Here is a 13,815-nt window from a genome sequence, read left to right as displayed (position 1 = left end):
CAAAAATGCATTAAAGATGGTAGTTTAAAATTCGGTGATAATTGAAGTTTTAACAATTTTTATTCTAAAAAAAACTGTATTAGGTTAAAGTTTTGTAGTTGACTTTAATCAATCTATTAGTGATGAATTATTCTTCACGATCAAAGATTTCGTTCACAACTTTAAAAAGTTTAATTTACGTGTTATCCGTGTCATAATACAATAGAGTACATTTATCAGCTGCGCTATAATCTTATTGGATATAAAACTATATACGAATACCAGCTATTGTGTTGAGGCTATTTATTTGTTATATTTTTAATAACGGCTATATTCTGTTTGTGACCAATAGCTATTACCTTAATAACATCACTAATTGTGTCAGTTTGATGAGTGATGTATCATATACGGATGTAGAGAAAGTAAATTACAAATTATCCGTGGTTTTCAATTTTACTTTGTGAAATGAATGATTCGGTGTTGTGAGAAATGCTATTATTGTCTCTAAGAAAATGTGTACATTGTCAAAATACAGATCCTATAGTAGTAAAATGTTTAAAGACCTTATCGACTGACACCTCTAGTATTTAATATCTATTATTCGTGTAATTCTATGTGTGTTTTCTTATTTTAACGGAAAAAATGCCAAGGGGAGAGAATAGACCGAGTACGCTACTGTCCCGAGAGGAAAACGATCAAGTCTTCAGCCTCATCGGACCAAAATGCCAGGTTTGTGTAACGCTCTATACCTTGTCTACCACACATGATTCAGCCACCTCTAGATTACATATCTCATAGTATTTGTGATAATATCACGATAAAAGCCCAAATTTTGTGATCCCGATAATCGTTTTCGCATTCATATTGTATAAATAGAACAATTATAATTGAATGCACAATCTAATTAGTATTGTTAATAAATTCATAAATTAGCCCATTTATCGAAGTTACTTAATAGCGCTGTTTCCATTGCATTTTATATGAATGTTTGTACAATGAAATCATACTGTACGGATCAGGTGCATAATTTCACTGCCATTTACTTTTATGGGGTGAAAGTTGCAATTAGTTTTATAGTGAAGTAGGTACTGAGGCGGTGCACTGTTTCGAAGACAGTAGAAAATACTATCTCAGTATTGTTATAATCTTTTAATCTTATCTCTTTAAGTTATTGGTGTTTTTCACTATATATATTTATCAAATGTAAAGTTATATCAATATTTACCTTTTATCTTCTATTGAAATATTTTTCTATATATATATATATTTATATTTTTCTTATTTTCGTTTTTTTTTTACACAATAACAATTTATACATCTGGGGGGAATGGGATTGTTAGTAATGGAGACTGAGAATCCCATTGCTAGCAATATACCCAACCAGGTTGACTTCCTCGCGGTTCTCCCTGGAAACTATCATGGTTAATTCCTGATGAATTCATCATGATGGGCTAACTGGCCTGTTTTCATTCTCATCTATCACCCTTCCATGGTGCTCCGCCAGTGTATTCCGTTAGCGCAGGCAGGGTCACCATATCATTTTCACCCATCAAAAAAAATTATATATCTTGGTTATTTTTACCTCCACTTTATGTATTATGTATAGGCTTAATTAATATCAATACTGGTTTGATATCTATACAATGGGTTCCTCTGGATATTGATGGTGGAAGAAAAGGGCATCACTCATTTAGATTTTTTTTTAATGGGTGATAATGGAATGGTAACTCCACTCGCCCTATCAGTATACACCTGCGGGGCACCAGTGAAGGATGATAGGTAAGGATGAATCAGGTCAGTTAGCCCATCGTGACAAATTCAACAAGAATTGTTCATGATGGTTTCCAGGGGGAACCATGTAGTGGTCGACTTAATAGGGTATATTGCTAGCAATGGGGCTATCAAACTCTATTGCTAACAATCCCTTTCCCCCCTCATTTTGATATTACCCATGCCAGTAAGATATTTATATTAATTTAAATCAGGTTCTTAATTTCAATATTATATATTGGATTACTAATATTATTGGGCCAATATATAGTTTCAGTTTGAAGGGTGGGATATGGCGTGAAATTACTAGGTTCAGAGGAATAACACTCAGGAATGGCAACGCATGGGGGGGTATTATGGGCGAAACAGTATACTCTGTTATGTCCATGGTACTGCTCATGTCTATAGGAGACGGTTACCACTTTCCATCAGGTGGACCGTCAGTTTGTTTGCCATTCTAAGTTGTATAAAAAAATATATATATAGACAATTGGCTAATGGACCTTCTTTCATCGTTATTTATCATCCAGCACCCGCACAGGCAGGGTTACCATTTCAGTATCACCCATTAAAAAAAAACCCTTCATACTGAAACACAGCCATACAAACACACTTGCTTCACGGTAGAAACACAAATGGGACAGAGGAGCCCAAACAATTGACTTTTGTACAGTCTCCCTCTGGTCTCTGTTTCCATTCATTGTGAATAAAAAATAATTGTTCACCCCTTTAGTCAATTTCTCATTTTTGTACTTAACTGCCAGTAACTCCTAAGCAATGTGGTTAAAATTTTGTATTATCTATACTTATAATAAATTTGTAGAGAGATTAATTCTGTACATAAAATATATTTCCAAAATAACTATCAGGGGGTGATTAGTGATCGATACTGATGTCAAATGTGCAATCAGTAAAATTTTTGTCTTTCTATCTGTCTGTATATTCCTTATAGAAACAAAAACTACTTGACGGATTTTAATTACAATTGGTACAATTATTCTTCATACTCCTGGCTAGGTTATAGTATACTTTTCATCACGCTACGATCAATAGGAGCAGAGCAGTGGAGGGAAATGTTGGGAAAACGGGAGAAATTACTCCATTTTTCTTCTTCTGTCGCGTGTGCAGCCTTAATGGCCACTTTTTAAAATGTAAAAATGTCCACCCATGTGAAGCCGGAACAGGCCGCTAGTTATAAATATAATGAAATAATTATATGTGAATATACCATGATTTGTTATTATTAATTTATGATAATAATAACTTATAAATAATAATATTCAGTAATTATCACTTTATAATTATATTGTTTATGATGTTATAATGTATAATTGATGAATATTTGTTCAATTTTAAAATCATATTGAGAGTTGTTTCTTTTGAATTGCTCATTCAAAAATATACTGTTATTAAAAATATAAAAATAACATGTAAAAAGTACAAAAGGTAGAATCCTTTTGTACTTTTTAAGTAATTTTCAGTATTGGATACTTGATTACAATTTATTTGTTTAATTCTGCTATCATTAATATGTGTGCTACTGCCAACATTTGAGGATCAACTACTTTGCCACACCTCACTAAAGTTTGGTATAAATACTCTTAGACATTTTCTCTCTAGACAGTTTCAGACCATCGGTTTTGAAAACAATATTTATTATATTAGCCTGAACATAGGCCCTATAAGAGGGAGTTTTGCAAATGGTTGCCACTCTTCGTAGGCAGATTGGCAACCACAGTTTTTGGTGATGTTTTAAGAGGAATGCTATTTATCTAGAGGAATGGTGCATATCCCTTGATCATTAAGTTTCCTGGGTGACTCACTGTATACTGGGACCACATGATAAAAAAAGGAATAATATTACAACAAAAATTATTTATATACCTAATAGGTATTTGTTACTATTTTTGATTACAGTAATAAAATGAGGTAAACCAACATAATATTTCCTTATTTTTCTTCTAATATCATCCTACCCTTATCCGAATTATATATATATATATATATATATATATATATATATATTTAGAATATATATAGAATTTGGATATAATAATTGGATATACATAAGCTTGCTGGGTGACAACCTTTATTTGTGGCTATATTTTTGTAGACAACCCTATGTTAATTTATAGAAAAAAAAAAATAACACAATTACTGCACCATGTTCGGGCCTATTCCTTAAGGCAGTCTATGGGAGAGGCATACATTCAGCAGTGGACAGTTAATGCCTGATATGATAATAATGATGACAGTATTATCATCTAAAACAAAAGTTTAAATGTTGACAAGCCTTATTTGCACCAATTTTTTTTTATTAAATATGTAACTATATGTTACTGTCTATAGAAAAGAATAAACTTTCGTTTGTTTATCTACTAATTCAAGTATTTTTTAAATCTTATATCTACAGAAGTCAGCAGTGGAACACTAAATATATATATATATACACATATACATGGATAGCGCAGACGACATTACTATTCCATTATCATCAAATAAAAAGAAACCGGGCTAATTAATTTATAATTAGGTACCATTCAATAGTATTTTGGTGACATTAAATAAGCTGACAATACATATAATAGAATTATAAATAAACAATATTATGTATGTATATTAGTCATCACTCAACGATGGTATCTATCACATTTGAATGCACAAACCAGCGGTGTTGACTCAGCTGTTAAATAAAGGCAACGTAAATAGAATGTCTATTCAGGCTTAAAAATGATGGTGGTGCTTCACCACTGGACATAAAGGTCATTCATATAAGGATCATATAAAAAAAACCCCTGTGCCGAGATGCCCAATGTATCTAATGCGTAATAGAGCGAAAAATACCCACACAGTTGGGTGGATTCCAGTCGGGGGAATATTATTTTTGTTAATGTCTTTTTATGAAAACTGGAATGGCGAAATGTTCATTACCCACATGATAGAAACTGGTAACGGTTTTTTTTATGGATGAAAACCCTGTCTGTACGGGGGGAAAGGGATTGTTAGTAATGGAGACTGAGAATCCCATTGCTAGCAATATACCCAACCAAATCGACCTTCACGTGGTTCCCCTTGGAAACTATCATGGTTAATTCCTGATGAATTCATCATGATGGGCTAACTGGCCTATTTTCATCCTCATCGATCACCCTTCACTGGTGCTCCGCCAGCGTATCCCGTTAGCGCAGGCGGGGTTACCATACCATTTTCACCCATCAAAAAAAAAAAAAAACACTGTCTGTACTATCGATATACTACGCTGGTGGGACATCAAAGAGAGATTATCGGTGAGGATGAAAACAGATCAATTGATTCGTCGTAATGAATTTTTGGCGTCTGTAAATAAATATTGTACATATTCATCTCATATCCACTTGTCAACATCATTACTTTCTTTTCCATTAAGTAGATTAATTAAATTGTACATAGATATTTCACCTCTTTCTATCTTTCGGACTGGCCGTACAGACATGACAGCGACGTTTACTTCTTACATTCATTTCTGCTGTCATTCTCTCCATCTCGATCGCTCGTCTCTTACACTTCTAATTTCCGTTTTTATATAGTATTTTCTACGTATTCCTTTGTATATAATATTTACCTTCTGTATATATGTGAATAGATAAAGTTAGTTGTTATACTTATTTCTTTCGCACAACTACAAATTCAACAAGAATTAATCACGATTGTTTCCAGGAGGAACCACAGCCACCTGATGGAGTATATTGCTAGCAATAGGGCAACTAGACCCGTTATTAATAATATCTTCCTCCCTGTCCGACACGCAGAGTTTTAATTCTAGTGCCTAGTAATTTCGCTGCCGAATTTTCCTGCTGTATGCATGTTACTGTAGTCATATAATGTAGTTAGTCAAGTATCGTTTATTTATATAGTTTTGAAAAGCCTCAATGCGAGCCAATAACATCCTATTTGTAGATTGATTACTTATTAGTAATTAAAGTTTAATATACCTACCGTTTTTTTTGATGGATGAAAATGGTATGGTACAATAACCCCACCTGCGCTAACGGAATACGCTGGCGGAGCACCAGTGAAGGGTGATAGATGAGAATGAAAACAGGCCAGTTAGCCTATCATGATGAATTCATCAGGAATTAAACATGATAGTTTCCAGGGAGAACCGCGAGAAGGTCGACCTCGTTGGGTATATTGCTAGCAATAGGGTTCTCAGTCTCCATTACTAACAATCCCTTTCCCCCCTATATACCTACTGTTAGGATTATTTTTAATGTTATAATCAGACGATAGATTTTGAAGTTATGTGTTAGTTCATGAAATGCTGTTTAGCTATTTTTAATCGTCGAAAGTACAGGCAAAGGAATCTATTATGTCCTAGTACCTACCAAAGTTATATTATTTAGAAATTTCGCTCTAACTATTTAATTATTCATAACCTATAGTGACCCATTGCTATGCAAATAACTCAATTGCTTCCACTTCCTCCCGTCGTCCGTACAAGCGTATCCGATTTTCTGGAAGTAATAAAGTTTATCACTCCTAACTGATCGGCTAAGGCGTTTAGATTTGAAAGGAGGCAAGTTACAAGGCTTTCTTTATCGATGATGATAATGATGGAATGATAGCTGCGCTATTGATATACACTGACAAGGCACCAGTGAGGGATGATAGGTGAGGATGAAAGCAGGCCAGTTAACCCATCGTGACAAATTCCACAAGAATTAACCAAGGTGGTTTATTGTTAGCAATAAGAGATAATAAATACCTCTTTCCCTCCAGATATAAGGCTTCCTTTTTTGAAGGGTGAAAAAAGAATGGAGTTATAATACCTGCGGTATACGCTGGCGGGTACCAGTAAGGGATGATAAGTATGAAGGCAGTTCAGTCGGCCTATCGTGAAGAATTCGACAAGAGTCAACCATGATGGCTTCCAAAAAGAACCACGTGGAGGTCGACCTGATGGGATATATTGCCAGCAATGGGGCTGTTAAAACCCATTACTAACAATCCCTTTTCCCCCCAAATATAGGGCTAGGCTTATGACAAAAATAACCTTTTAATGAGGTACTCCTAGGCAGTGCCCGTCGCCTCCTCTGGTGACGAAAATTGGTCATTAGTGATCCGCGCTGTTCACTCCAACTTTGAATTTGTAATCCTGTACTAATCCTATTGCGCTGGAGGAGGGGGGGAGGAAGGGATCGTTAGTAATGGGGATTAGCAACTCTATTACTAGCAATATACCCACCCTATCAGGTCGACCTCCTCGCGGTTCCCCCTGAAAACCATCATGATTGATTCATTTGCACAATGGGATAACTGGCCTGCTTCATTTTCATTTATCATCTCTCACTGGTGCCCATCCAGCGTATACCGATAGCGCAGGCGGAGTCATCATTCCATTATCATCCATTAAAAAAAATCCTTTTACGCCTCACTTAAGCATCCCTTTTGGACTTTAAACGCCCCCGTTAAGTCTTCATATTAAAGTACCCTATGCCCCGCTCCATCGGACCCCTGTTTTAAATCGTTCACTGCTTAATTTTGAACTATCTATCGCTTGGCATACGTGTTATGCTTACGTAATTCCACTTTATCACTTTTATTTTATTTAAATAAAATTGTTATAATATTACGTAAAAATCGCTTTTAAATATATATTTTAGTTTTTAATAAATTAATTCGTATACTTGTTATTTAATGTAGGAAACTAGCAAAATAGCTCTAATATAACTTATGTGTTACCTAACACACTCGCATAAGTCGTAACATAAACGTTATACACATATTTAAGTGTCTATTGTAAATACATTCGCGTTCATACAATTTTAAAGTATGTATTATAAAAATTGTGTTCCACAGATAAAAAAAAAACAAATTTCCATTATAGCAAAACTAGTCAATTTATTTCAAATTTAAATAAAAAAAAAATTAATGAATGGATTTTGATATAAAATTCTGTGAGACTAATCTGTCAATATATGCTTAGGCACCTCTGTCCTATTCGTGTTTCTACCGTGAAGCAGTTGTGTTTGCATGGCTGTGTTTCGGTTTGAAGGGTGCGATATGGCGTGAATTTACAGGGTACAGAGGAATAACACCAGAGTCCTCAGGAATGGCAATGCATGGGGGGTATCATGGGCGAAACAGTATACTCTGTTATGTCCATGGTACTGCTCATGTCTATAGGCGACGGTTACCACTCTCCATCAGGTGGGCCGACAGGTAATTTACCATTCTAATAGCATAAAAAATAATATCCATATAGATAAAAAAAAAAACTGACTTCAATTGTGCCAAAACCGATAATTTTGATTTAATAACCAAATCGATTTTTAGTAACATTTCTATGGGATCAATCTGCGAGGATGTCCTTTCAGATAAAAAAAAAAGAATTTTTCGTAATCGATTTAGAACTGACAGAGTTGTGAGGTTAACAAACATCAATAAATGTTACCGAATTCAGAATCTCTTTCTTTTTGAAGTCGGTTGAAGGTAATAAAAATCTACTTGGGAATAACCATGATACAGATTTAACGTTTCGCTGTACATTTAATCGCATGACTACCGAATTGATAACCCCTTCTTTTCGGGGGGAAAGGGATTGTTAGTAATGGAGACTGAGACTCCCATTGCTAGCAATATACCCAACCAAATCGATCTTCACGCGGTTCCCCTTGGAAACTATCATGGTTAATTCCTGATGAATTCATTATGATGGGCTAATCGTTAGCGCAGGCGGAGTTACCATTCCATTTTCACCCATAAAAAAAAAAACTTTTTGTCGTCGGTTGGAAATAATAAAAACCTACTTAGGCATGAACGTGATACAGATCTAACGTTTCACTGTACTTTTAATCGCATGATTTCCTGGTAAAAGTGTACTTTCTTTGGTTACATCACTTGGGTATACGTGTTTCGTATATTTATTTAAACGTCGCGCACAAAATGAAGATGGATACATCTAAATATTCGATACACGATCTATATGCACAGGATTACGTATCATGTAAAATAAAACTTACTATTTAATAATAATGAATTTTTGTAAAAATAATAATAAATTTATTGCCATTTTTTTTATACAACTTAGAATGGCAAACAAGCTGACGGCCCACCTGATGTAAAGTGGTAACCGTCGCCTATAGACATGAGCAGTGCCATGGACATAACAGAGTATACTGTTGTGCTATTCCTCTGGTGTTATTCCTCTGTACCCAGTAAATTCACGCCATATCCCACCCTTCTAACCGAAATACAGCCATGCAAACACAACTACTTCACGGTTGAAACACGAATGGGACAGAGGTACCCAAGCAATCGACTTTTGTACAAAGTCTCCCTCCTTTACAAATATGGTACAGAAATTATAATATACATATTAATAAATAATATTATAATATACATATTAATAATATACATATTAATAAATGGCAATAGGCACAAACTAAGTTATTAATGTTACATTGCAATTATGACGATATAATACAGCGGAACAGCTTGTTTTTTTTAATGGGTAATAATGGAATGGTAATCCCGCCTGCGTTAACGGTATACTCTGTCGGGGCACCAGTGAGGGTATATAGCGCAGACAGGTTTTCTTTTTATTGTGAAAATGGAATGGTAACCCCGCCTACGCTGTCGGTATACGCTGGCGGAGTACCAGTGATAGATGATAGGTGAAGATGAAGCCAGGTCAGTTAGCCCATCGTGAAGAATTCATAAAGGATTAAACACAATGGTTTCTAGAGGGAACCGCGTGGAGGTCGACCTGAAAGGGTGTGTTGTTAGCAATGGGCTGTAAGAACCCATTACTAACAATCCCTTTCCCCCCTGGCAATGCATTAGGATTTCTATAACCCTAATGCATTGCATACAAACCTAATGAGAATGAAAACAGGCCAGTTAGCCCATCATAATGAATTCATTAGGAATCAATCATGAAAGTTTCCAGGGGGAACCACGTGGAGGTCGCTCTGGTTGGGTATATTGCAGCAATGAGATTCTTAGTTTCCGTTAATAACAATCCCTTTCTCCTCTACACGCAGGCGGGGTTACCATTCCATTTTAACCCATTAAAAAAAGAACATAGGACACTTTTTAAATTGAATGTATTCAAGCAAAGCCTCGTGATATAGCTAGTCTCTAATATGTCTCATATCGTTACAGAGTCTGGCAACAGCAGTAGTCCAATTGTTCACCACCGAGGGACCGGCACACTCGGAATGGAAGAAGAAAGATACGGGCGTACTGTGTTTAATCAAGGACAACGGCAAACGCTCATACTTTTTTCGCATATACTGCCTATGTCGGAAGGCGATGATATGGGAGCACGAGGTGTACCTCCAGATAGAGTACAAGAGTCCCAGACCATATTTGCACACGTTTGAGGCAGAGGTGAGTGTGAATTACCTGTATTTTTCAACCGTTTTTATGAGCATTCATAACTTGACGCGTGAAGCTTGTGGCGTTTTCAAAAACATTTGAAATTTTTCAATATTTCGGACTTATTATTTAGAAAGGGCTCTGACTACGAACTAAATCGTCAATCACGCAATAGTATACTCATTAAGCTGTCACTGAAATTTGAATCTTGACTGCAAAAAAAGTATTTGAACAATTTCAAAGCAAAATTTTTTATTTATTTATTCATTAAAAATAACTACAACATTATAACAGCAAAAGCTAAATCAATGTTATAAATCTAGTGTGCTAACATACAAAGTTATAATAAATGTATTTAACCCGACTCTAGATATTTCTGAGCCGCTTCTAATATCTTTGGCAGGCTACTACTAAATATATCAATTAAGTTTATAATATTATTTAATAACCGTACTGCGTGAGTTAAGGGAGCGTGCTGAAGTAGGTTAGTTATTATATAGGTGCAAAGTTTTTAGAGTTAAATTCTTATGTAACGTTAAGTGACATTTTTTTTATTATTATATCAGCCGTTTACTATCCATTACTGAACGAAGGCCTTCCCCATAAGGAGACCTTTGCCAGTAGTTGCCAAGCTTGGCAGGCGGGTTGACAATTGTAGTTAGGCTTTATGAAGGAGGCTGCTGCTCATCTCTCGACCGTAAAATTTCCTAAATTTCGTCTTACGACACCCACAGGAAAGAAAGGGGTGACCCATTCTATACCGTGACTACACGGCGAAGTGACATTATACAGGGTGAAATCAAATTTGTAAGCAATTAAATTGTCAGCAGAATGCTGACTGAGTATTCAGCTAGTGATGAAACTGAACATTTTTACCAATGAAAAATGTATCGCAAAATGACAGAAAATTCTCCCAGACTAACTTGATAGATGAATTCTGTTTATATCAACTCGTTTGTTTGTGTGTTTTTTGCGGTTATGGCAAACAAGTTGACGGCCCACCTGATGGAAAGTGGGGTCCCACTTTCATCTATAGACATGAATAGTACCATGGACATAACAGAGTATACTGTACCTCTCATGCCTTGTTATTCCCGTGGACTAAGGTGTTATGCCTCTGTACCCTCTGGTGAAATGTTAATTAAATTAGTTACAAACTTTTTTTGCTCTATTGTACTTTTTTTTTATTTTATATTTACATCTGGATTCAGTAGTTTAAATACTAAACAATGTTATACTTATTTTTGAGGGTATGTAACAATATTTTTCTATAAATAAATCAAATATGAAAATTTTAAAGCATCTCGTGTAAATGTGTTTATCTTAGAACAGAAAAGACTGTTCTATTCTATGGGCGTGATGATGGAATAAATTTAGTTAGTTATAAATTATAATTTACATCACCGTTTTCAGGATTACATGACCGCATTCAATTTCGCCAACGAAGATGAAGCAAACATCCTTAAGAAGGTACTTATAGAAAAAATCGAACTTCGAAAACAAAGAAGACAAGGTATGAATCTTATTAATATAAGGATATTACTCACACTGTAATTGATTTACTATTTTTCATGTATTTATTATTTTTAAAACTTATGTACATTTAAATTTTATATATATATATATATATATATATATATATATATATATATATATATATTTGTTGGTAAGCGTGTTGAGTCTCCCATCCGAGAAATAGGTATTGGCGACCCGCACGCATGCTAAAGGTAAAGGAGTTAAGGGGCCGCCTGAAAATCAGCGCTAACACATGGATCAATAAGTCCCGAGACTAACAATGAAAACAACATTTTTTTGCAAAATTTTTTTTTTATTCATCAACATAATCACCTTTTAGGGTGATACAATCGTTCCAACGCTTTTCCAATTTTTCAATACCATGTTTATAAAAAAAATTGTCTTTCGCTTCAAAATAAGCTTCAGTTTCAGCGATGACCTCCTCATTTGAGCCAAATATTTTTCCCTGGAGCATTTTTTTAAGATCAACAAAGAGCCAGTAGTCACTGGGGGCTAAATCTGGCGAGTATGGGGGGTGGGGAAGCAGATCAAAGCCCAATTCGTTCAATTTTGCCATTGTTTTCATCGACTTGTGGCAGGGTGCATTGTCTTGGTGAAAAAGGATTTTTTTTCTCTGCATGTGCGGTCGTTTTTTTGCTATTTCCTCCTTCAAACGCACCAGCAAGTCAATATAATAATCACTGTTAATCGATTTACCTTTTTCGAGGTAGTCAATGAAAATCACGCCATGCGTATCCCAAAAAACTGACGCCATGACTTTGCCAGCTGACTGCTGCGTTTTCGGACGCTTCGGACGGCTTTCGCCAGCTGTACGCCACTCAGATGACTGCCGCTTCGACTCTGGAGTGTAGTGATGTATCCATGTTTCGTCCATGGTCACGTAACGACGTAAGAAATCTTTTTTGTTGCGAGTAAATAGCGATAAACAGCTTTCTGAATCATCGACTCGTTGCTGTTTTTGTTCCATCGAAAGCAATCGCGGCACCCACTTGGAAAATACCTTTTTCATGCTCAATTTTTCATGGAGGATAGTAAATACACTTCCATATGATATCTGTGTCATCTCAGCAATCTCATGGAGCTTCACTTTACGATCTTTCATTATAATTTTTGTCACTTCACTCACATTTTCCAGTGTAACGGCTTCCACAGGTCTACCCGAGCGTTCCGCGTCATTTGTGTCGGTACGACCACGTTTAAACTCAGCAAACCACCGACAAATCGTTGCTTTTGATGGACAAGAGTCCGGGTAACATTTTTCAATCCATTGTTTCGCTTGCACGGTGTTTTTACCCATTAAAAAACAATGTTTTATCAGAACACGAAACTCGTTTTTTTCCATTTTTTAAACAAACTACGAAACGACTTTACTCCAACCTCGATAACTCAGCTGTTTCTGGTCCGATCAACTTAAAATTTCGACACATTTCAAGCAAAGGTTAGTACTCTAGAAAGACCTGGTTACTGGTTTACTACGAGCGCCATCTCTGGGTTAGTCTCGGGACTTATTGATCCATGTGTTATATAGGTACATCTCGCTGGAGCTGTACATATATAGCAACAGCTGAGGCGGCTCCTATTACCAGCAACATTAATTGTTCTTTTTTTTTTATTTTTGTTGTTTTAATATTTATTTTCTTAATAATGGTAATAAAGGTCATCTATCTATCTATCTATCTATATATATATATATATATATATCGGTTTTAAGTCCTTCGAGCTGTGTAACCCCACCCCATTCTTCAGCTATGTTTACATATAAGGACTTAAAACCGATGAAAAACAAAGGTTCTTGAGTGGCGATTCCGTACGCGCAAACTCAATGTAGAACGATGCGTCACTGATGGAGTGAAAACCTCAAATGCATTGCAGGGAGTCAGTGGATGCAAGTGGTTCTGGACCGTTCCTTATGACAGTCTATGGGACAGACACCTATACATGTATATAGATCGCTTTTAGCGATAAAGCTGCCCATTGTTTTCTCACTGTGATTATTTCTTTTAATTGTTTATTGTTTGTAAGTATCTATCTATCTATATACGGGGAATTTTATAAATTTACTATGACGCTATGACGCAAAGCACCGTACGCCCCCTAGAGGAAACATCGGAAAGAAGTCGAAACAATTGTCGGAAACGACAAACGTAGTGAGATAAGAAAATTCCCAGT

General features: G+C 35.6%; 1 protein-coding gene across 1 annotated transcript in view; it reads left to right on the top strand.

Annotated features, from left to right (window-relative positions):
• The first annotated feature begins 365 nt into the window (after positions 1 to 365).
• Positions 366 to 13,815, top strand: part of LOC113523071 (actin nucleation-promoting factor WASL-like) — a 28,510-nt gene continuing 15,060 nt past the window's right edge. The window contains exons 1-3 of the mRNA XM_052897692.1: positions 366 to 708; positions 9,895 to 10,122; positions 11,524 to 11,623. Coding sequence (XP_052753652.1) covers positions 622 to 708; positions 9,895 to 10,122; positions 11,524 to 11,623 — 415 coding nt within the window. The 5' untranslated portion in view covers positions 366 to 621. The remainder of the gene's footprint in view (positions 709 to 9,894; positions 10,123 to 11,523; positions 11,624 to 13,815) is intronic.

Source organism: Galleria mellonella, unplaced genomic scaffold (assembly GCF_026898425.1).
Source record: "Galleria mellonella isolate WM207_F2 unplaced genomic scaffold, CSIRO_AGI_GalMel_v1 utg38, whole genome shotgun sequence".
NCBI classification, from domain to species: domain Eukaryota; kingdom Metazoa; phylum Arthropoda; class Insecta; order Lepidoptera; family Pyralidae; genus Galleria; species Galleria mellonella.
This window is presented reverse-complemented; position numbering and strand designations above follow the sequence as displayed.